The sequence below is a fragment of the Mirounga angustirostris genome, unplaced genomic scaffold (assembly GCF_029215605.1).
Source record: "Mirounga angustirostris isolate CCGP_5_RB_7025 unplaced genomic scaffold, mMirAng1.0.hap1 SCAF_1, whole genome shotgun sequence".
Lineage (NCBI taxonomy): Eukaryota > Metazoa > Chordata > Mammalia > Carnivora > Phocidae > Mirounga > Mirounga angustirostris.
In genome coordinates this window covers 51,857,427-51,882,572 of record NW_026991709.1, presented here as the reverse complement: position 1 = coordinate 51,882,572, position 25,146 = coordinate 51,857,427, and the positions used below count along the sequence as shown (strand labels likewise).

At 36.2% G+C, this 25,146-nt stretch overlaps 1 protein-coding gene across 3 annotated transcripts in view; it reads left to right on the top strand.

Annotated features, from left to right (window-relative positions):
• CBLB (Cbl proto-oncogene B) overlaps window positions 1-25,146 on the top strand; it is a 224,003-nt gene that overhangs the window by 141,370 nt on the left and 57,487 nt on the right. For all 3 annotated transcript variants that reach the window (XM_045902809.3, XM_045902811.3, XM_054504152.2), the window contains 2 exons: window positions 16,557-16,742; window positions 18,296-18,661. In XM_045902809.3, coding sequence (XP_045758765.1) covers window positions 16,557-16,742; window positions 18,296-18,661 — 552 coding nt within the window. The remainder of the gene's footprint in view (window positions 1-16,556; window positions 16,743-18,295; window positions 18,662-25,146) is intronic.

Sequence of the window (25,146 nt, the reverse complement as noted above, 5' to 3'; positions counted from 1 at the left end):
AATGGCATCAGATTGTTTGCATCTGTCTCTGTGAGAGGGAAACCCTTGGTGCAGGAAACAGACGAGGCGTTTATTTGGTTTACTCCTTGAGGATATCAAAATTTATCTCGTGGGCTCCTGTATTTTCTATATTTCAGCATTCCATGCTCAACAAAGATGAATGCCCTTGGTATTTTTCACATGTGCAGATATGTCACCATCACCAGCATGGCTCCTCTGACATTATCAGTCTGAGATTATTTCTACTCTTCAGCTCATTAATTTTTCATGAATGCCATAATTTAACTCTCAGAGAAACTACTCTTGATTCTACCCCTGAATCCTGACAACTTAGTTTTGAAGCATGTAATTCCTTTGACCCAAGAGATGGAAGGAAGGAAGTAGTCATTCCTCAGTATCTTTTATATGAGCAAAGCTTTTTTTTTTGCATATTTTATCCTCTCAACAACTTGCAGAGGTAAATATTCTCATGCTTCAGATAGGGAAGTGAGGCGCAGACTACACATGTCTTTTATATGAGCAAAGCTTTTTTTTTTTGCATATTTTATCCTCTCAACAACTTCCAGAGGTAAATATTCTCATGCTTCAGATAGGGAAGTGAGGCGCAGACTACACATGTCACTTGCTGCGTTAGTAGGTTGTAGAGACCAGATTCTAACTTACGTTTTCTGGATAATAGCGATATGTCCCAAACCACATGCATAGCTCCCTCCCATGCTGAGTCATAAAATGGTTTCTACTAAGTCAGATTGTAGAGCGTATGCTAGAACATTCCTCATGCAGTATTATTAATTTTAATATAATGGTAACAGTGATGATTTCAGTGACAGGGCACTGTTCTGGGTTCTTCAATCCTTGATCTCATCTGATTATTTCACCAACCCAATGAAGAAGCTACTGTTACTGTCCTACATGTATTACAAAGGATGAAACTGAGGAAGAGGTGAAATAGCTTGCCTAAGACCCCAGTACTACTCTATAGCAGAACCAATACTTTATTCCAGATCTTCCTAACTTCAAAAGTCCAGCTGTGAGCCATTACCCAATATGCTTGTTTTGCCCTCTATGCAACATGTCACACACATTGTACTTGATAGAGCGTAACTACCTGTCCTCTGAAGGTCTTTTCAGTTCTATAATATAATGTATATCATGAATAATGACTGACCCCCAATACAATTTTAACCAGAAGTTAAAAATAATTTAAATTTGATCTGTTGATAAAAACAAAATTCTAAAAATATTTATGCCCTATAAAAATATTTACACCCACACCTACCTAACAGGTCACCAAAAACCCAAACAAAATTAAGTTGTGACCTGCCAATTGATACATAATGACTATTAAATCTGTTTTCCGGTATACTAGCCATATTTGGCTAATTCAAATGTAAATTTAAAATAATTAAAGTTTAATAAAATGTTCTTGAGTGCCGTTGAACATATTTTAAATGCTCAATAGCCGCTTGTGTCTAGTGGCCACCTATTGACCTGTACAGATATAGAACATTTTCGATAGGTATTGAGATATATATTATTGATATAATAGAAATATCTATTCTCCAATAGATAGTTCTGTTGGACAGAGCTTTCTTAGATCATCCTTGTAGGCTCTTATCGGAAGAAGCTAGGTCTTGATGCAAAAGACCTTTCCTTTTAATTTGATAACGTAATGGTCTTAGCTTGGCCTGGATATTTGACAGTGATCTAGCACTGGAATCAGCAAGCTGTGGCCTGTTTTTCTTGGTTTTTCTGTGAGCTACGAATGATTTTACATTTTATAAGTCTATATATTTAAATGAGCTTATAAGTACCTACATAATTTCCTTGATTATTTATTTATTTATTTATTTATTTATTTATTTATTCATCCATCTTGGCTTGGCTTGCAAATCCTAAAATATTTACTATCTAGCCCTTTAAAAAAAGATTGCAAGACTCAGGTCTAGGACACAGCAAGCATATAAAGAATGTTTATTGAATGCATGGATAATAGGGAATAACAGAAAAGTCGTTAAGAAACATACAGCAGTTCAAGTAGTTCACATGACCTAGGAGGTAATGTTTCCTAGTTAGGAGAAAGGCATTTCACTTTTCTTTACTAAATGGATTTTCTTCTTTCAGTGATTGATGTCAGGGGAGGAGAGCGGGGTCTTAAGAGGAATTCTTTCAAGAACTCTATATCCTTTAACGGCTTGCGGGTAACAGTAGCTGCCCTCCAGGAGTTTAGGGAAAGTTGCCATCTTGGTCTGTTTCCTACTGAAGTATGTTGAAGCTTGAGCCCTGCTCAGCAGTGGCCCCGACAACCGAAGGGAATCACTGGTGACCTAAGGTGCGCAGCAGAATGTTCAGGGCGACTCTCGTGGTCTACCCACCTCTTCTCACCCACTCACAAGACCGGGCATGTTCTGTTCTCCGTGGCACACTGGGGAGCTTTCTGTCCAGGTTGCTGAGAGGTTTTTATACTGGTCTTCTTTTTAGTTTACCAAGAGAAGACTGGTGGTCTCAGATATTCATTGTTCCGAAGTCCCCCCTTCAGCGGCTTAGTTGGCAGTCCCCGAGGTCATTTCCTAAAGCGCCACTGCAGATTTCTCTCCTTCCCTCTGGCAGTTGTGAGATATTGGTGAAATTTAAACAACTCGTAATTATTTGTTTGTAAGTTGAGGAATCATATTTCAACTAAATGTCTTCATGTGCACTTATCTGCTTCTAGTCAATTAAACAGATTGTAAATTTTATAATATTTCATAAATCCCTGCCACTTAACTTTCAGTAAAACCTCAATTTTAGTGTAGATTGAAGCATCAGTTCTCTCTAATTGGGAAAAACGTTGCTATGACATTATGTTCTCATAACACTTTATATGTACCTCTGTCTCAGGAGTTACACGAGATTGTTTTGTTTTATTTAGAGGACCGCCTTCTCCATTAGACTATTAATTCTTAAGGCCAGTGTCAATGTCTTCTTTCTTTTTGTGTTTTCCTGGTACATAAACACACGCAGTAAATATTAAGTGAAATAATAAATGGACATGCATGCTCACATGCTCTTTGAAATCGGTGACCTGATCTAACATATCTTTCTTTATTCCAAACTGAAGACTGAATATAAATGTGCAAAATATCAAATTATAGATACTATTCAGTTCTAACAGCTGAGGTTATAAACAAATATCACACTGTCATTTTGACACAATAGCTATTCTACCTGAATCTTCTTCCTCTCTGTTTTTTCATTCTTTTGCCTCATTCACTCATTCAGTCACTCACTCATTCATTCATTCATTCATTCATTCGTTCAACTTCCAGAGTGATTGTAAGTCACTGTCCAGTGGAATGATTCAGTTTTCTTCTATCTGCTATTTCAAATACTCCTCTTTCTCCTGTTTATGAGCAGGTTGACGACTATATTGTGAACTAATTTTTGCCTGTCTTAAACATATCGCATTCTTTAAATTAGTAATGCTTCTATCATAGCATGGAGGACTGGGCTGTTTGTATATTCCTGTTACCATGGTGATATCCTGTAGCTGGAGTTTATAAATAGTTGCATACTGAACATATAGAATATCTTATTGTTTCTTTTATAAATATATTAATGCTAATCTTACAGAAGCAAACAGAATGTATAAATCTACAATACAGCATATGGGTTACCATCCTAGAAATAGTCTGTTTTATGTTTTTAACTAGATGTTTTAGATTTTGCTTGAAATTTTACCTCTGCCTGAGTTCTCAAGCTGTCAGAATTTCTAGGATAATTGGATCTGAGTGAGTCCTCAGAGGAAGTCTAGGGTGTGATTGGTAAGATCATGTCCTTCTCTCTGATTTCAGTCAGATCAGAGCTAAGAAAAGGTGTCTACTGCCAGTCAGAGAGTTTTGTTTCATTTTGTTAAAGGTGTAAGGGATCTTAAGAGTTCCTCAGCAATTATGTTGATAGAACATATTTTTCACCCGATACGTAAAATTACAAACAAAATAAAGATTTGCATTCAAAAATGAAAATGTTGACAGACTGACCAAGTATGTGAACTGAGATTAATACAGAGATCAAGGGAGTCATTCTTTTATCCTTTTTTGGACATTCTCCTAATGTTGCCATCATCGGTTAAAATACATATTACTAATTAAAAACTTCATATATTACCTAATTCTTGCTTGTCCCAACAATAATAATGTGTGAGAAAAGGACCCATGGTATTCCTGATCCTGAGGAAAGAGTTCATGTGCACACATCAGCGTCTTTAGGAAAATGTTGTTTTTTTAATGTGACTTAGGTTCCAGCCACAGATCTCAGGTCTACGTGGGAGTAGTAAAGATAAAACTTACAACAAAAATGAAATACAAAAATAACAATAGACATTCAAAATATAGGACATGGTTCTCAACTGCAGGCCTGTCTACCTCCTGAAGGTATTCAGAAATATGTGAGGACATTTTGATTTTCACGGTGACTCAGGGGTGGGAGAAACCTGTGGCAGTTAGTGGCCGGTGGTATGAGACCTCCAGCAAGCCATGGAACGGTCCCACCCAGGAAGAATTATTCTGCTCACATGTCAGAAGTCCTCACCGCCCCCACTGGGCGGTGTGGGTAGTTCTGGGTGACAGTAGCCATGCAAAGTCAACAGGTTCCTTTCATTTAACTTCATTCTGTTTACTGATTTTCCTAGAGCTCTCCCTGCAAAACAGTAGCGGGTTTTTTTTATATCAGTATGGGATTAACCGAGGGAAAATCTGCCTTGTCCAAGGGCTGTAAGAAGTTATAGGTGACTGCAGAGACATTACAGATTCCTTTAAAATGGTTTGTATAATGAGTAGTTTAGGAGAAGCAAGCACTTGAACACCTGTACCTCATTTGAGTCGGCCTCCTTGTGGTAGGTAGACTGGAGCCCAGATGCTGTGCCTTGCTCTCCTAGCCCTGGCCCTTCTTTTCCTTCCCAGAGACTTACATAGTGCCTAACACACAGTATGTCACTGAGAAGAGGTTCTTTTGTTTTCTTTTGTTTTCTTTTAACTGAATGATTGGTAGTGACACTGAAGAACAGTTCTCTTAAGGTCCCTGGAGTCCAGCATCCTGGGTTTATGTTCTACTTAATCTCGATGTGCCTTGCATTGGTTAGTTAACCCCCTGTGCCTCAGTGACCTCGTCTGTGAAACCCTACTCAGAGTAAATGAGTTAATATGTATAAAGCCGTTGGAGCAGTGCTGGTACATAGTGAATGTTAAGTATTAGCTGTTACTAACATTATTTTGTAGAGTGTTATTTAAGACGAGATACTGCTGTGCTTCTGAGAATTAAATATCAGTATTTTTGAGATGTCTGTGGAAAGTTTTTTTTTTTTCTCTTAGCTGCTGTTAGCTATCATTATTTAGAAAGAACTAGACACCAAAACTGTGTTGGTTTGGCAAGCAGTTGATTGCATTTCTTTGCTATATTAATATCTACATCGTTATGATTTCATGGCATGGCCACAGTAAAATAATTTATCATAAAATCATCCTTTAGGTTTAAAACTCAAAGAAAATGCGAAGTTGCCATCATTTCAGCTGAAATACTATTTTAAACACTAAATAATTTAGATAAGCTTACAATAGTCTTGTTTTCCACATAAGTAAATTGAAATAATTAAGTAGTCTCTAAAGTACAGTGAAGAGCTACAGTAACTAAATAGTAATTGTTTGTTGTTCAAACCAGCTGTACCTGGTATTTTGCAAAGCAGTGTGGGTTTCACATGAGACTGAAGTTTATTCAGAGACTGAAGTTTATTCCTTTAGTCCCCAGAATGTTCTTGTTTCTCAGCCATTTTTATGGAAATATTTCTGAACTATATGTCACCCTTCCCTGACTTTTCAAAATTGGTTATGCAGCTGAGTGAATCAAAGGGCATAAGAAGCCACTACAATCAGCCTGAGGTACTTCTTGAAGCTTATATTTGCTATGAGATTTTGGGGGTGGGGGGCTTGCACAAAGAGAGGAGAGCCATACATTTAAATTAAAATCACATATAATATTTGGATCAGGATGCAAAATTCATACAGATATTTAAATTAAAATATAAACTTCAAAGAAATTTCAGGGCTATGGAGGCTGGTCCCAAGCCAGGGGATTAGGTCCTCAAAACAGGAATTTCCAGGGGAAGCAGCATAGGTCAGTGTAGTTAACAGTGTTTAAGTTTTAATGGAGCAGCGTCTCTGAGGTTACTTCACTTGTCAGGCTGTTTGCACTTCTTTAAATGTGCAATTTTATCAACCACCTCCCCGTCAAACCTCAGGGAAGGCAACTCTTCCTCCGCTCAGTAGCTCTCCAAGGTTAAGTTTCTAACCCTTTACCTGTTCTTCACTGCTTCTAATTTGTAGTTTCTAAAAATTTCTGGAAGTTGTTAGTGGAATGTAAACAATAATAATAATTTAAAATAGTGCACCTCATTTTATACACAAATCAAATACCTGTATGCTTAGTGAGGTAACAAGGTGCCTTACATTATGTTCTTATAGAAAAAAATGCAGCAGAAAATTTCCCCCTCTTTAGAGGACTTTTTTTGGGGGGCAGGGAGGCTGGTTGTTTTTTTGTTTTGTTTCATTTCTTTATTTTAGACTTTTAGAGTGGTTTTATTTATTTATTTATTTTCTCATTAAACTTTTGTTTTAATGGGTCTCAAAATTCTGTGACAGATTTTTGGTCAAGTTGTTTCCATTAAAAAGTACTGATTTTAAAAACTAATAACTTAAAACTGCCACACACACACACAAAAACCAAATGGTCAACAAAAACATTCTCCTTTCCTTCTGAAGGTTTTATGATGCATTGTTATCATTAACCAGTCTTTTACTATTAAACTTAAATGGCCAATTGACACAAACAGTTCTGAGACCGTTCTTCCACCACTGATTAAGACTGGGGTGGCAGGTATTGGGGATAATATTCATTTAGCCTTCTGAGCTTTCTGGGCAGACTTGGTGACCTTGCCAGCTCCAGCTGCCTTTTGTCCACTGCTTTGATGACACCCACAGCAACCATCTGTCTTACGGCAAAAGTGAAGGGAATGTACAGAGATGTCTCACATACCCCGTCTCCATACATGTGTAGTAGCTTCCCCCATGATCAACATCCCCCATTAGAGGGGCACATTTGTTACAATTGATGAACGTACATTGATACATCATTATCACCCAGAGTCCATGGTTTCCATTAGGGTTCACTTTTGGTGTTATACATGGCTACGGTTTTGGACAAATGTATAATGACACATTTCCACTATAATAGTATCATGCAGAGTATTTTCACTGCCCTAAAAATCCTCTGTGCTCTACCTTTTCTAGAATGTCATATAGCTGGAATCATACACAACATACTTTCTCAGATTGGTTTCTTTCAATGAGTAATATACACTTATAGTAGGTTTAGTTTTCTAAGACCATGAAACTGTCTTCCAAAGTGGCTGTATCGTTTTATATTCACACTAGCAATGAATAAGAGTTCCCGTTGCTCCACATCCTCTCCTGCATTTAGTGTTGTCAGTGTCCTTGATTTGGACCATCAGAGAAGTATATAGTGGTATCTCATTGTTTTAATTTACATTTCCCTGATGATATATGATGAGGAGCATCTTTTCTATATGCTTATTTGGCATTGGTATATCTTTGGTGAAGTCTCTGTGATGGTATTTGGCCCATTTTTTAATCCAGTCATTTTCTTATTGTTGGGTTTTGACAGTTTTTTGTATATTTTGGATAACAGTCCTTTACAGATGTGTCTTTTCCAAATATTGTCTCCTAGTTTGTAGCTTGCCTTTTTATTCTCTTGATGGTTTTTTATACAGAGCAGAAATTTTTAATTTTAGTGATGTCTAATGTAACCAGTTATTTCTCTCATGGATCACGCCTTTGGTGTTGCATCTAGAAAGTGATCACCAAACCCAAGGTCATCTTTATTTCTCCTATTTATCTTCTAGGGGTTTTATTAACTGTTGTGAATGAAGGTATAAAGTCTTTGTCTTTTTTTTTTTTTGCATGTGGATGTGCATTTGATTCAGCACCATTTGTTGAAAAGACTGCCTGCTCCACTGTATTACCTTTGCTCTTTTGCCACAGATTAGTTGACTGTTTTTATGTGGGTCTATTTCTGGGCTCTTCATTATGGTCCATTGAAGTATTTGGCTACTCTTTTGACAATTCCACAGAGCCTTGATTGCTGTAGCTTTATAGTAAGTGTTGAAGTCAGGTAGTGTCAGTCTTCCAATTTTGTTCTTCTTCAATATCATGTTGGTTTATTTGTGGTCTTTTGTCTCAATATAAACTTCTAGAAGGTTGACGATACAAACAAAATAACTTGCCAGGATTTTGATTGGAATTGCATTGAATCTGTAGATTAAATTGGGAGGACTCTTCTCTTTTACTCTCAGTTTCTCCCTAAATTGCTACAGATTAAAGCTTCTGGCAGTTGGACTGTGGATAAGCAGGGCATGATTCTATTGCTTTTACATCACATTCCTCATATAAGTTTTATTACCTAAAAAAAAAAAAATGGTACAGGTATTCCAAAATAGATAACATAAGTCATAATTGCATATGGATCAGTGTATGTGTGTGTGATAAATGTTTTTGTAATGGATACCCTCAGAATAATATTCAGTATAGGCTGTTCTTTAAAAGACTCTAGGTTTTATGTTCACAAATTAACATGAGAAAAGAACCAAAAGGATAGTTAGCAGCAAGGAAACTATACTTAAAATATTATATTTTAATGATAAAAGTTTTCTTAGTGTCCTTCATTAATTTTCCTGCATTTAGGGAAAAACATTGACCTTCTAAGAGTCCTTCTCATCATCCTTATAATATGTGGATCTACCTTGTTCAGTTATGAAAATTCATTAAGTAAAAATCTTGTTAGAAATATTATAAAATTGACTTTGATTATCTTTGGGATTGTCAGTACTCTCATCTTATTAGTAATTGGAGAGGTTTTCTCTTATCCTGTTTTTAATAATAGCCTGGCTGGGTTTGAGGTTTCTTACCAAATGTTTTGCATTTCCATAATAATGGATCTTATTAAAGGTTTTATAAAATTGCTCTTGAAAAGGTGTGGATAAAATGAAGAGTGACTAAAATAGAATGAATCCCCGACTATTATTGGTAATTGCTGAGCATCCTGAGATGGGCTTTTGACTACTTTACTTCTTGGGCCTTTTCTCTCAGGATTTTCTGTTAAAATTGCAAATTTGGATTTCCCTATTCATTATGGTGGTCATTAGCATCCTATTCTGAGTGCTAAAGAATTCTGTAAAGTTTGTTAGAGAAATAAAGAATAGCATTTATTCCTTTCGGGAAGCAAAGGGCTAGGAAAAATTGGTAAGTATGCAGACATAAAAGAATCAGATGTGGTCTTTAAATTTCTAGAGCACCAGGATTCCAATTTGTTAAAGACATACTCATCACTCCCAGTATTAAAGAACTTAGGAGAAATTGTTAAGATAGATGAATATGCTAGTATGATGGTAATACAGGCAGGAGTTAAGGTGCTCAGCTTTTGTTTTTGAAAGGAGCTGAAATGAAAAAAGATAATTTATTCTAAAGTTTTGAAAGCAAGTGTAATAGGAGAAAAAAGTGAGAATTACCCAAAATCAAAATAAAGGAATGAAATTATAAAAATCAACCATTCTGTAATGTGCAAGGATGGTTCCATCTTTCCCAACTCTTGTAGTTGCATTTATGTAAATGGTTGTTTTATATTGTGTAGTAAATTCTCTACAGTTACTTCCATGTTCATATCCCACTTCCTATACTTAACTAGTTAATTTTTCCATAGCTTTCCATTTCTTTATCCTAACTTAATAGAGTAGACAGATAAAGATGGAGTGACCAAGAAAGGACTCCATTTAAGGCAGTGGCAGAATGGACATGATCTTTTGAAGTATCCCTTGATTACTATGCCTTCTTATTACACTAATTAGATTTTATTTATTCATTAGGAGATTAAAACCAGAAGAACAGAGCTAAAGTCTCTATCATAAAATAATGAAGAAAATAAATTAAACTGGGAAAAAATATTTATAATAATTATATCATAACAGAGGTTCACTATCCTAATAAATCGTTCATACCAATCAATGAGGGGTACCTAAGAGAATATAATACAGATAACGAGACAAAGAACATGCAAAGCCAGTAAGCGGAAGAAGAAATACACATGGCAAAAAAATGTTACATTCTTTTCTAATTATTAAAGCAGTTCAAAGTGAAACATCAGCATGTGCTACTAAAATGCCAGTCAAATATCGAAGTAAACAAATCCAAAACTAAAAATACTTTATGCTTTTGAGGTTCGTGCAGTGGTAACCATCACACATAACTGGTAGAAGAATAAATTATTTTTACCATTTGGACAGAAAAGGTCTTATGCATATTCATAAACTTTTACCTAGTTTAGTTATGAGCCTATTATCCTATGCTCAAAACATTCTGTGATTCTGCCCTTAAAAATTAAAATGCATGTCAATTATAGTCAAATAAAAAGTTTTTTTAATTAAATAAAGTCAAAGTCTGTACAAAAAATTTAAAATGTGTATGACCAAAGACTTTTTTATTTATTACTTTACAATAGAAAAAAATTGAGAATAGCCCAAGTGTTCATGGCAGGAAATAATTATGTAAATGTTGGTATATCCATATAATTCACCCTTTAAAATTATATTCATGAAGAATGTTTAATGGCAGCTAGAATTCTTTTGCTATAGTACTGTTAGCCAATATAGAGTAGATTAAAAATGTGTATATGTGATTAGGAAACATCACCAATGGCTGTGTGTACATGTCCTCAAAAGCTCTTTACATTTTCCTATAATTCCAAATTTTGTGTAGTGAATTATGTTCTTTAAAATGAGGGAAAAAAAGTGGAACGGTGAACGGTGTGTCTCCTTGAAGACACAAGGAGATGAGCACAAAAATCAATACAACTTATTTATTATGGTGAACAGTTTGACAACATACATATTCCTAAACCTGTTAACTTCCGCTTTACTACTTTTGCTCTTATTATTTATTTCTATATTTAAGATGCTCTCCAGATCGATATGAAAAAAATAAAAATTTATCGGGGCACCTGGGTGGCTCAGTCATTAAGTGTCTGCCTTTGGCTCAGGTCATGATCCCGGGGTCCTGGGATCGAGCCCCACATCGGGCTCCATGCTCGGCAGTAAGCCTGGTTCTCCCTCCCCCACCCCCCTGCTTGTGTTTCTGCTGTCACTATCTCTCTCTCTCTGTCAAAGAAATAAAGTATTTTTTAAAAATTTATGTTAAATTCTAGAAGTTTTTGCTAATGATCAGAATTAATAACAGCAAATAATCCAAATGACATTTTTGACTTTCGAATGCATTGTAAGACTTTAGTCTAATTGTTCATTTAGATATTTGATTTTGTTTAGGCCTGATAGTGAAAGGAATTGTCTAGGACAAAACAAGAAATAAGGGTGGGAGCCTTTTCTTTAAGGATATCTCTAATAGAATTATCTTTTGGTAGTGAAGATGAGCAAACTTTGGAACTTTGGAGATGTAATAGGCTGCATTTTATCACTTCTATATCAAAAGAGTCAATACTCCTAATTATATCATCCAAATAAAATTAAATGTTTTGTGGCAGCTTTTATTTCATATTTCATTTAATTTTATTAACCCATAAGGTCTCCATGAAATGGATTAACCTTTTTGTAATCTACAGGTAACAATATTAACAGGTGGGCGATTTGTGCAAGACAGTGTGGCATTTTAAAGTTCTAGCTGAAATTCAAACATTACATCTAGAAAATATACGTGGATGTCAAATTACACGTCTAACTATATGGTCATTGTTTTTTATAATCAGTTGGCTTTAGGACTTCAGTGTGACAGTTAGTCACACTTGAAATTCACATATTCCAATCAAGTGTATCCCTAGCAACGAAAATACCTAATTGTTATTATTCAGGATTAAATAAATGTTTTCCTACTCTTCTCCTCAAGAAGTTTTATATACGTGTACTAAATCTGCATTTCTATACAGAATGAAGATGGTAGTGATTTTGAGGAATATTGGACACATCATGTGGTTAAGTTAGCATAGTTCAGTCTTAGAATTGAAGCCCGAACCAGAGAATAAGTTGAGGTTTGTCGTTTGTTGTTGCTGTTTTCCCCCACAACCCTCTTTATCACACATCAGAAGTAGAGAAGAGTAGGGGCGCCTGGGTGGCTCAGTCGTTAAGCGTCTGCCTTCAGCTCAGGTCATGATCCCAGGGTCCTGGGATCGAGCCCCGCATCGGGCTCCCTGCTCCGCGGGAAGCCTGCTTCTCCCTCTCCCACTCCCCCTGCTTGTGTTCCCTCTCTCACTGCCTCTCTCTGTCAAATAAATAAATAAAATCTTTAAACAAAAAAAAAAAAGAAAAGAAGTAGAGAAGAGTAAATGACCTGAATGATCTTAGGATGGGGATTAGACATGTGGAAGAAGACACAGGAGGAAGAGCTGAGGGAAATGTCTGATGGTAGAAGCTGTTTGGGAAATAGTATAAATTGGCAGGCTAAAGATGACTGGCCACATGTTTTTGTCACTGCTCAGTTTTAAAGGCATTCGTCATTTCTCCCTATGTAGGGGGAGATTCTGGTACTGTAGAATCACAGTCCTTTAAAAGACCATTAAATATTCAAACATTGTATAGAGATAGAGGTATAGTTTAAAGGAGAAGTAATTTTAGATCTCCATTAAATCACTCTCTTTGCTTCTCTTTATTTTCAGAAGGGAAAAAGGGGGCCAACTTTTCATTCTTCTCATTGAGTTGATAGGTTTTCATGTCATGAATTTTTAATGCCTCATTTAAGAATTTAATTATGAGCTGGGGTGTGAAGCATAGTGTTAGGTGTCTTTTCTCCTTAGACTATCAAATAGGAAGGAAAAATGGTGATTATAGAAATAAATTAAAAGTGGCTATTTATTAACCATCTACTAAAACTGCCTACTAAGAGTGTTTACGGATGTTCATAGTTAGCATTGAATTTTGCCAGCAATAAAAGTTAATGCAAAGTTTCAGTACTCTTGATTACAGAATTGTTCATAGAGCAAAAGGTTCAGCAAAGAATAATGCATTATTAATCTAAAGGGCATTGTTAACTTATCTACTCTTACATGGAGATTTTACTATAATTCAGGGGAACTCAGGAAAATAAATAAATTATGGTAAATTTAGTCCACATAATCAATAAAGATGAAACGTTCTTTTTTTCTTCACATACAAATATATCCTCCATAAAATCTAAGTCAACTTACAGATATTGTAATGCTTCAAAATGAATTAGTTTTTCAGGAGGATGGTATGTAATCACCTTGAGAGTACAACATGAATTATCCTTAAGCAAGGTCTGCTTCCAATTATATTCACGAAGCTGTTGAGAGTATGCTTATCTGTAAGTATCTAGAAGTTCAAGGTTATTGCTGCACCACACACATGGGTTTGGATGTCTCTCCTGATGATTTTCAGTATACCTTTTCAATATCTAACAGTTCACTCATTTCACATCAAATCCATCCCTTTATTTAAACATATTAGGAATTTGGCAACTTTAAATATTAATAATTAAAGCAGAAGTCAAGGTCTAATAGTGATGGTGGGCTGTTGGCTGTGTCAGAATTGTTTCCAGGTAATGAAGGAAGCAGGAAGAGAGTTGTGGAAGAAAAGTGCTCAGAGGGGCAGAGGTTTTATTCAGCAGTCTGCTTTGTGTGCACCTAGTACTGAAAACTTTCTCTGCTAACAACTGAATGGATAAAGTGCTATGTATTCACTTTCTGTGTGTGTGTGTGTGGTTTAGAATAGGAACTGTGGATTGTTTTGCTTCTTGCGTCTGTTTTGTAAAGGACAATAACCAGATCAACAAAGCATTTTTATCAGGTGATGTTTTGCTAATTCTCAGAGAATGTAATTTATCCTAATGGGAACTGTGGAGAATTAGAGATCTGTGACACCTCCTGATCTAAAATACTATGATACTGTGATACACACAGTTTACATCAGGAGTTCTTTATGTTATGTGTATGATCATTTTTGGATCATTTTTATCCCAGAAGGTTCAAATTCCTGACCATGTGAGGCTCCATGGCTTTTTGGGTAGAATTGTCATTTTATTAAGAATCACTGCCTGCATTAAAATCAGTTTATTGTTACTACAGAGTTTCTACTTTTTCTCTTCTAATTTAGTAACATTTGAGGGTTTTTTTTTGTTGTTGTTGTTGTTTTGTTTTTGCCTTATCGCAGGGTGATAAATATAAAAAAGAATCACGGAAGTACTAAAAAGAAGAAAAGGTTCTTAAAATTGTCATGTAAAATTATGGGTAAATTTGTTGACCTATTTTAGTTATTTGGCACCCTTCAGAGAAGCAGAGACTTGGCAGTTTAGCAATGTCATGACAATATTCAGGTATATCTGAGGTATGGTCTAGAAGATTTTGTGTAGCCACTCAAAATTATTTTTAAGAAGCCTCAGGGCGCCTGGGCGGCTCAGTCAGTTAAGCATCCTTCTCTTGGTTTTGGCTAAGGTCAGGATCTCATAGGTCCTGAGATCAAGCCCTGCATTGGCCTCCCTGCTCAGTTGGGAGTCGGTTTGAAGATTCTCTTCCTGTGCCCCACCCCCCACTCTCTCTCTCTCTCTCTCTCTAATAGATAAATCTTTAAAAAAAATAAAAGAAGCCTTTACAGTGGGGCCCATAATTCCCCACTCCTTAAGTGTGGTCTGTGGTCTGTGCATAGTGACTTCCTTGCAGAGAGTATAGTATAGTATGGACAGGGGGAGAAAACGGGAGTAACTTGACAGGGAAGAGACCTTGACGGATAGTACCATAGCCATGTAATCAAGGTCAGCATCAACAATGATGAATCATATTGATGGTTTGGACCCTTGATATGATGTGGTTAAAATATTACTTGACCTTCATCTTCCTTCTAAAGCCCCATAGCCCTAGTCTAATCATGAGAAAAACACCAGACAAACCCCAGTTTTAGTTAATTAGAAAAAGCCTTACACAATGTAACTAAGTGTGGATGTGAACACAAATCTATCATCTCCTCTCAGATAAAGACAGAATGGCTAAATCTTTGTTACTGTTGCTACAGCTTGAATTAAATTGTCAATTGTTGACATTGACTGCTCTTATATAGGTGAGTAATGTTAGGAGGAAAATAGGTTAACAGTAAGCTTAACACTCTAAAAATGCTAGCATTAGGAAACAGATGACTATCAAAGCATAGTAGGTACAAAAATCAAACCTAGATCTCCAAAGAGCTAGTAACTTGCCTTGAAAAAGAAACTGCCTGATATTTCATAGCAGAATATTGTTTACCTTGGTAAGGTTATTTGATTAATTGGTATGGTTTTTATATGAAATCACAATCAGTTTATGTCACATTAAAAGAATAATTCCAAGGGGCGCCTGGGTGGCTCAGTCGTTGGGCGTCTGCCTTCAGCTCAGGTCATGGTCCCAGGGTCCTGGGATCGAGCCCCGCATCGGGCTCCCTGCTCGGCAGGAAGCCTGTTTCTCCCTCTCCCACTCCCGCTGCTTGTGTTCCCTCTCTCGCTGTATCTCTCTCTGTCAAATAAATAAAATATCTTTAAAAAAAAAAAAAAAGAAAGAAAAATTCCAAGATAAAAAAAGGTTACACATCTATAAATCAAAGTACTTGTTACTGGCTTTTCGATGCCATTTTATCTAGAAGAGAAAGTAGAAAACCTTTAGTAGCAAAGAAAAACACTTAACTTGAGGATTTCTTTTCCATGTGAAGTCCCGGGGAAAAAACAGTTGGTCTGTTTTTATTTTAAATACACATTTTTATTTGTTAAACCCTGCCTGATTTAATTGGTTTTACGAAAGTAGGCTATGCACTGGATACATATTTTGTATGGAACAAAATGACTTCTAAGTTCTAGAATATACTATAAGTCAAAGATTTAAGAAAATTCCATAGTCTAGAAACCAAGAACAATGTGCATTTCTGCATTGTATATTTCTGGCTTCCTCATAAAATGTGGACGAGCTTCTGCAGGAAATGTTTGCATTTGATTGTTTTTAAACTATGCTTTTGCACTTCTTTTTTCCTAGACCTTGTCTGCAATATGTAGGAGAAACTTACCCATTTATTCTTTACATAATACTGCCCTTGAGGGACAATGTGAGCGCTTTCTATCTATTAATCAGAGTAAACTGAGTTTAACAGATGATCAATGGCAGACACCTTCTCAAACCAAATGTCTTCCTTAAGAACTGAAAGGCTGGGGTGCCTGGGTGGCTCAGTCACTAAGCGTCTGCCTTCGGCTCAGGTCACGATCCCAGGGTCCTGGGATCGAGCCCCGCATCAGGCTCCCTGCTCGGCGGGAAGCCTGCTTCTCCCTCTCCCACTCTCCCTGCTTGTGTTCCCTCTCTCGCTGTGTCTCTCTCTGTCAAATAAATAAATAAAATCTTTAAAAAAAATAAAAATAAAAATAAAAAGAACTGAAAGGCATACACTTTCCATATCAAATCACCATCATCTTTCGTCTTCTCTATTCTAGTGCACTGACAGGCAGAATTCACCAGTCACATCACCAGGATCCTCTCCCCTTGCACAGAGAAGAAAACCACATCCAGATCCTCTCCAAATCCCACATCTAAGCCTGCCACCAGTACCTCCTCGCCTGGATCTAATTCAGAAAGGCATTGTCCGGTCTCCCTGTGGCAGCCCAACTGGTTCACCAAAGGTAAACGGATTTTATTAGAAACACAGATAATTTAAGTAACACTTATTGGTTGCTCAAGTTCCTTTGAATTCCATTCCTTGCATTTCTTGTGCTCTTAATTGTTTATGAAGAACTTTGATGTGTTTCTCATTTTGCTTATGGTGAGCCCACTATCATATCTTTGCTTTATTACTATAAAAGTTACATAATTATTCAGAGAGAGCATATGTCTATAATATCTCCCTGATTTGCAAAAATGCATAAAGAGTAAATATGGTTATTCTGTAAAATGGATTTCAAAAGTCATTATATGCATTAAAATAAATTGCATGCCCTTATCGAATGATATTTTACACTCATTTTCATCGTGTCATGACAAGAAAAAATGTGATGGGAGTATATTTGCATAAGGGCTTACAATGTGATAAATTATCACCCATGTTTCAAGGTGACTCAGAAGAGGGAATTATTTGTATAGTACTTTTTATACCTGAAGGAATTAATTACAAAGAATTACACTATTTGTGAAGTAATCACATTACTCTTTAATATTAAAGACATAATTCTAACTATGTAAATCTAAGTCCATGGTTTGTTTTAGTTTTATGAGGACTTTTTTTTCCAAATTCGATAAGGGCATATTTTGCTTTATTAAATATAAGACTTAAAAAGTTAATTCCATTTGGTAATATGCTCTAGAGTCTAAAATGAGTCAGAAGCACAATATTTTAGTAGTAGTTGATTGTTCTCTATTACAGTTAACTTGGTTTTAAGATCAGATTAAGACTTTTTAGGATTGTATTTAGTTAGAATTATGTAAACATATAGCACATTCCATTTTTTCTGTAATATTCTCTAACCATAAAAGTACAAAATCATTCATCGGATGAACCATGTAAATAAAAATAAAAACATGAGAATCACATAGATTCAATTTAGGTGCATGTACCTTCATATTTCCAGATGGGAATTAGACCGATATTTTTTCATTTTAAGGATCCATACAAATTCAGATAGGTTCTACAAATAATGCTGCTCTATTATTTATGATTTTCCACTGTTCTGGTAATAACTGGTAAAACAAAGGACCAGAGCAAATTTGCCCCTTATGTTACGAAATGGCAGAACCAACACTTTCTTTCAGAGATAATACAAATCAAGTTGCTCTTTCAAAAAGCAAAACAACAGCAACTTTGATAGTTTTCTTTCTCTCTCCTAAATTGTGTAAAGGTGCAAATAAATTAAGGACTAAATATTATTTTCAGTCAGTCAAAATCATCACATAATTTTGATATCTGCTACTTTTTCCTATAGAGTCTTTATAGTCCTTAACGTTTAAGTTTATGTATTCATTTTCTACAAAAAAATTCTAATGAGATATATTTGCGTAAACTTTTCCTTAATTTTCAAAAATGTCTTTAATTGATGATAAAAAGAAACATTAAAAGATGACACAGGAATCTAATAAAATTCCATTATGGCTTAGAAAACAAAAGTGATAATAGACTAGTCTGGAAATCATTTTTCAGTGTATGGTACAACTTCTAATTTTTTTTCCCATTGTATCTCTTCAGTCTTCTCCTTGCATGGTGAGAAAACAAGATAAACCGCTCCCAGCACCACCTCCTCCCTTAAGAGATCCTCCTCCACCTCCACCTGAGAGACCTCCCCCAATCCCACCTGAAAATAGACTGAGTCGTCACTTCCATCACGTGGAAAGTGTGCCTTCCCGAGACCAGCCAATGCCTCTTGAAGCCTGGTGCCCTCGGGATGTGTTTGGAACTAATCAGTCAGTGGGATGTCGGCTCTTAGGGGATGGCTCTCCAAAGCCTGGAATCACAGCAAGTTCAAATGTAAATGGAAGGCACGGTAGAATGGGCTCTGACCCTGTGCTTATGCGGAAACACAGACGCCATGATTTGCCTTTAGAAGGAGCCAAGGTAAGAAAGAAGCAAAGCAGAGATTAAACAGTCTTCTCAAACTCTTCTGATAGGAGGTAGAATAAAAGGTTGGGCAGTGGTTTTTTGTTTTTTGAGGGTTTTTTTGTTTTTTTTTGCCTGGTGTGGCACTTCCCTGAAGGTCTTTAATTATCTCCAAGTTATAAATAATCAGAAGCTCATTTAAACTTAAAAGAAGTCAGGAAGAAGGTTCTAAGTAATGATTTGATTTTAATGTGAAGACACTAGATAATTTGCAGGAGATTTATTACACCTTCCCTTATTTCATCTGCCAAAACTTTTTCCTATGAATAACTTGTTGGTGGGAGAATGAGCACCATTGTTTTTTGGTTTTGGGGTTTTTTTTTGTTTTTTGGTTTTTTTTGTTAACTCACCTGGTTCTACCTAGTCTGAAAAAAAGTTGATTATAGCGTATCATAAATCGGCCATTGACATTGTTGCCAAGGACAGTCACCTTGTGCATCCAGATAAAATGAACTTCTCCCATACATAAAGACAGCACTTCCAGGTCACTCTTACAGGGCAAGCTGTTTCTCCATAAAACTGAAAGAGACTGTCACACGTGTTGAGCTCTAACTTGAAAGATATCACCACTATCATTTATAGATCCAGGAAAGAATTTAAGCTTACAGGGAACCAAAGAGGCAGCAGCAGAAATCATTGAGTTTAGAATTCTTGGTAGGCCCTTGGCAGAGTTGTACTATAATATTTTCTGGTATTTGTTTTCATGATATTTTTGGCTCTGAGATCAGATGGTTGCCATCTTCCCTCGGCTGAAGGAGGCTTTGCCTCTTTGGAAGACTGTAATATTAAAGTGATGCCTCCCTATTGATCTTTAATTGTTATTTCAGGAGAGTAATCAATTCCTTCAAAATAATGGTTTGCATTGATGAATTCACCATATATTCAAGAAAAAAAGAAATGTGAAGTACGACACATGTATTCAACTTGTGTGTGTGTGTGTGCCCACACATACGTGTGCGTGTACACATGTGCTCTTGTGTCAAGGTTAAGTGCTAATGAAACCTTTGTATAATAATATTTAACTTCAGAGGTTCTAGGGCAGCCAGGATATGAAGAGTCAAAATGTCTAGTGTGGCATTCAAAACAAAGGGGAGGAGTGCTGGGAGTTTGCCATGACTCTTTGTCCAAGACTCACCTCGGTACCTTCAGTATTTTAAATATATCATCTATTTTAAATATGAAGGTCTCTAAAGGTTTCCTCCAAGGTCATCTAAACGTGTAAATGGAAGAAAAAGTATTTATAAAAGCATTTTTATAATGTTTTCTGAAAATGGAGTGCTTATCATCATCAAATGTATATTTCCACAACCTAGAATCTGGATTGAAAGGATCTGCTGGGTTGTTTTTCTTTTTTTCCTTTAACCTCTATTACTTTTCATTCATACCTGATCATACTTTTCTTGAGAAGAGTGTTGGAATGAGCTCTGACATGAATTGACTGGTTATATCTTGCAACACAATACAATTTATTTCCTGAATGGACTTTGGAAATACTTATAGTAATTATCTTAGCCAATTCATTGAAGACCTCTTATTTCTGGATTCTTTTACATAATATGTTATACAGTTTTAGCACTAATATAAACCTGCCCTTCTAAGCCCTAGAACATACTGGCTATTAATTTTTGTATGGAAGCTTACCATTTTTTAAATGGGGGTTATAATTTCTTAGGTTACAGGTATGAAATTTTATTATGTTAACTATAGGTATGAAATATTAATAGTGACTTCAGTTTTGAAGATTCCTTTAAATGTTTTCTATGTGAACTTTTGTGTCCTGACCATTGGTACATATTAATATCCTAGAGAACATTGAGTAAATTGCACAATATCTCATAGTGAAAGCTGGATTTTAATTTTGTTTAGTTCTTGCTAAATAATCCTCATTAAGATTCTTTAAGGTCTAATCTCATATGTTGTATGTATACAATGTTTATATTCTCAAAGTTGATTTCATGTTATAACCAGACATAAAATTTTAACCAAAATTAGACTTCTAAGATTTATGATTTCAGTCTAGTTGTTCAACTTCTACAATGGATTATAAAGAAGGATTTACATATAGTTAATATAATAAATAATGTAAAAGAGATGTTTCTTCTTCTTTTCTTTTATTATCTTTATGAAGGAACTTCAGTAGACCACAAGGTACATCATAATTTATATACAGTAGAAAAAGCCTAACTCCTCTTCTCATTTCACTGTTGCAAAACCTAAGAGACTGGCTTCAACTAACATCTGACAGAGGACTGAGTCCATCTGGGATCTTGTGGTTCTCAGTTTCTGTGATCCTGCCTTGGAGTTTGTTTCTCACCTTACTTTTTTTTTTTTTTTTTTAAGATTTTATTTATTTATTTGACAGAGAGACACAGCGAGAGAGGGAACACCAGCAGGGGGAGGGGGAGAGGGAGAAGCAGGCTCCCCGCAGAGCAGGGAGCCCGATGTGGGACTTGATCCCAGGACCCTGGGATCATGACCTGAGCCGAAGGCAGTCGCTTAACCGACTGAGCCACCCAGGCGCCCTCTCACCTTACATCTTTATAGTTCCTCCATCCAAACTGATTAAATTTCACATTTGTAAGTGCTTTCTATATGCAAGACCCTCCTGGTGTTCAGGATAACCAGAATCCCAATGTTTTCTCCCCTTCCAAATTTAACAAAAGGTTTTTATAGCAGAGAACTCCTTCAGACAGAATGAAAACTGACAAGGATAAGGCAAACCTGGTAGCTGCATTTTAACAGAGCTAACCATCTTATCAGCACAGATCAGCCAGGCTCTGGAATCAGAACGGAGTCTTACTTCCTGCTGTAGAAGTTACTTTGTGGAGGCGAGCAACGTACTACATCTTTGCCCCAACTCCACTTATTTTTCTTACCTTTTTTTAAATGAGTAGATTTATTTATAACATAAAAAATATTTCCTTATTTTTTAAAATTCTGGTATAGTTAACATACAGTGTTATATTAATTTCAGGTATACAATATAGTGACTCAGCACTTGCGTACATCACCCGGCACTCCTCACCACAAGTGCACTCCTTAATCGATTCTATTTCCCCCGTCCCCCCAACCCACCTCCCTTCTGGGAACCATAGTTAAGCGTGTTTCTTGGTTTGTCTCTCTTATTTTTCTTACTTTATAAAATGGAAGAATAATAGTACCTTATCTAGGAGAATAGTTACCCTCCAAATACCTAAATCCTCCTACTCCTCAGGTCTGGAATAAAACCAAAAGTAACAGCTAGACATAAAGGAGCAGTAGAAGTTGTAACAGTTGACATTTTCATTCATTACAGTTGTCCTTTTTTTTCTTTTTTACAAATTTAAGACCAAAATCATCATCTCTTTCTCTCCCTCCTCTCTTTTTATTTAGCATAATTCCTAATGAGTACATTGGTTGCTGAGTTAGTACAATATTTAAGCTGATGATAGAAGCAAGAGAGTGTATATGTGCTGGGGTTGGGTTGGGCGAGGGCAGGGCAGGGAAAGGGCTTGGAGGAAGAGGACATCCATGATATACAAGGAGGAAAAACAGCTTTTTAATGTATTTTTCCAACACTGGCCTTCAGCCGAAGGTAGCATGTAATTTTCTCATTTGAAATATGAGTTTTTTCCTCCTATTTTTCATGAGAATAGTAAATGTTACAATGTATCCTCACCCCCCATACCTGGTGTGCAGTTTTTAAAGCATTTTACCATGGGAATGAAGGGGATGAGGATCTAGATATTTGGAAGTTGATGTATCTTCACATAACCCATCAATCTCTCCAATTGTAAACAAACACATGGTTGTGTGAAATAGGAACAACTTTCATGTAAACTTGTGTTCATTAGAGGGAATACTTCAAATGAACTATTAGCTTCCCATTATAAAGATAAGAAAACTTGAGTAAGCACAAAATGCTTAAATTAGAATTGGATGTACCTGCAGGGGGAATTCATAAAATGAACACCCGTAAATGGAGAGACAACTTGCTTTCCTTCATCATGTGTCCTCTGTCACTGTGCCACTTCCCACCATCCATTAGAGGCATTTGCCCTTTCCATTTGCATCTTCACGAGATGAATGGTAAGGGGAGCAAGAATAAATTAAATTCTAATTACACCATTTGCCACTTGTAGAGAGCTGTGAGGGAAAGAGCCATTCAGCTCATCATTAAAATGAAGTGTAAGAATTTTCTGTGACTTTCATTGACTCCCTTTTCTCTCCTCCCTCCCACCTAACATCATCAAATTAGCTTAGGTAATACTTTACTTTTAATGTGAATGTGCAAGCTAAGAGTTTTTAGGTTTATCTTGTTTTATTGGTAAGAAATTTCTTTCCTGTAGTACTGTTTCCTTTCTCTGAAATTCTCAGATTCTAGCCACATTAGAAACCTGCTCTTTAATAAAATTTTGTTGGCTAGATATTTATTGTTGGTGTTGGTTTGTTTTAATTAGCTGAGGTGAAAATATTTGCATTAAAATGTTTTAAAATATCATTGGATACTTGAAATTTATCTACTTATATCCAGATACTAATGTTGTGTTAAACTATCTTTATTTGTTCCTCTTGAAAGTTTAAGAATACTGCTGTTTCTAATGTGATAGAAAACTATCACTGACTTGAGATGTTACTTCAAGTGACATTATTCTAAAATGATCCTGTGTACAATAATCTTTTGAAGATGCTGCTAGATAAATACGTTGAAAAGTTCCCCTTTTTGAGATTGTGGCTTTTGCCTTTTGGTGGAGAGGCACATATTTATATGAATACCTCGAACTTATCTATAAATCTGAAGAGCTATCAAGAAATAAGTCCTCGGCATACACTGGTTTCATTTCCAATCTGATGTCATAGAAGGACAGATTTTAGCCATATTTTGGGGGTATGTTTGTGTGGCTTCACATACGTGGGATAAGGAAAAGGGATTGCCTTTGGGGTTTTGTACAAATAAAAGATTTTGTCTTAATTGTGCTAAGATGATCACAAAAGACCCGGTATCTCAAGGGTCCCAAATACTTGAAGCTTAATTTTTAGACAATATTTGAATCTTAAGAAGACACTTCAAACTTCAAGATTAGCATTGATGCTATCTTAAGGCATGTAGAAACATATTAATCTAGGATAACCTAGAATTTATAATAAGTTACATGATAACTCAGATTAAACTTCTTCCATAAGTCTAAACTTCCCCTACTGTCTTTTTATTTCTTCAGCCTCTTTCAGCTGTATGAGTTCTTAAGATGTTTAAGACACCAGGGGAAATACAAAATGAATAAAGCAAAGTCTAGTGATAGTGAGAAGGAGACAGGTGTAGGATTAGTTCACTAAAAGATAAGACATAGGAGAAGCATTCAGAAAGAACAATACGGGCTCCTCAAGAAGAAAAACAAATCTCACTGAGATGCAGTGTAAAAGAAGAAATAAAGAAAGCTGCATGCAAGAAGGTCACTGGCTTATAGACACGAAAAGATTGGAGGGTGTTTTTGTAGACATGACAGGGAGGACTAGCATGAAGGAAGGGAGAATGGGCATAGTGAAGGAAGTCCATTTTGGATGGCTAAAATAGAATAGGCAGGGTAGGTGAAATACAGCAGTGTAGATTGAAACCAATAATAGAGTGTTCTGAATTCTACACTAAATTATCTTTAATTTGTTAGACAGGAAAGAGGTTTTAAAGGTTTTTGTTGTTGTTGTTATTTGTTTTTTGGCAGAATAGTAATAGGAGCAGAATATTTAAATTGGTAGCATTTTCAATGGAGTTGTGGTACATTTGGGATGGTCAGCTGGGAAGGCAGGAGAAAAAGATGTCTCCTTAGTTAAAGAATTAAAGAAGACCTGAATCTGGGGGCCTGGATGGCTCCGTTGGTTAAGTGTCTGACTCTTGATTTTGGCTCAGGTCATGATCCCAGGGTCGTCACATCAAACCCCGTGTCGGGCTCCCCACCAAGTGTGGAGCCTGCTTGAGATCTTGAGATTCTCCCTCTCCCTCTGCCCCTGCCCCACCCTCCCCCACGCCCATGTCTCTCTTTAAAAAAAAAAAAGGCCTGAATCCATGGGGTTTCCATGTAAATTGTTTCCGTTGATGCCATCAGTCTACACATTTGAGGAACAATTTTTTTTCTATTTATAAACAGGCTTTTCACATTTCCAAAGAACATAAAATATTTATTTTTAGCTCAACCTATAATTTATTGCACTCACTCAGGCAGTGGCAGCTAAAATGATTCTAAGTCTACTAGAATGGGTGCAGGTGGGAACATGGAATTCAGAATGAAATGGTGTTTGGGATCTGTTTTGTCCACATGTAACTATAGTATCGCCTCTAATGAGGGAGACATGCAAAGGAGAAATTGGAACTCCAGCACAGGTCCTAGATTTTAGAGTGACACCTCAATGCTATACGATTTAGATTGTGTAACTCTGAAAAGCAATCATTGATATATTTCAAATGTGTCCTT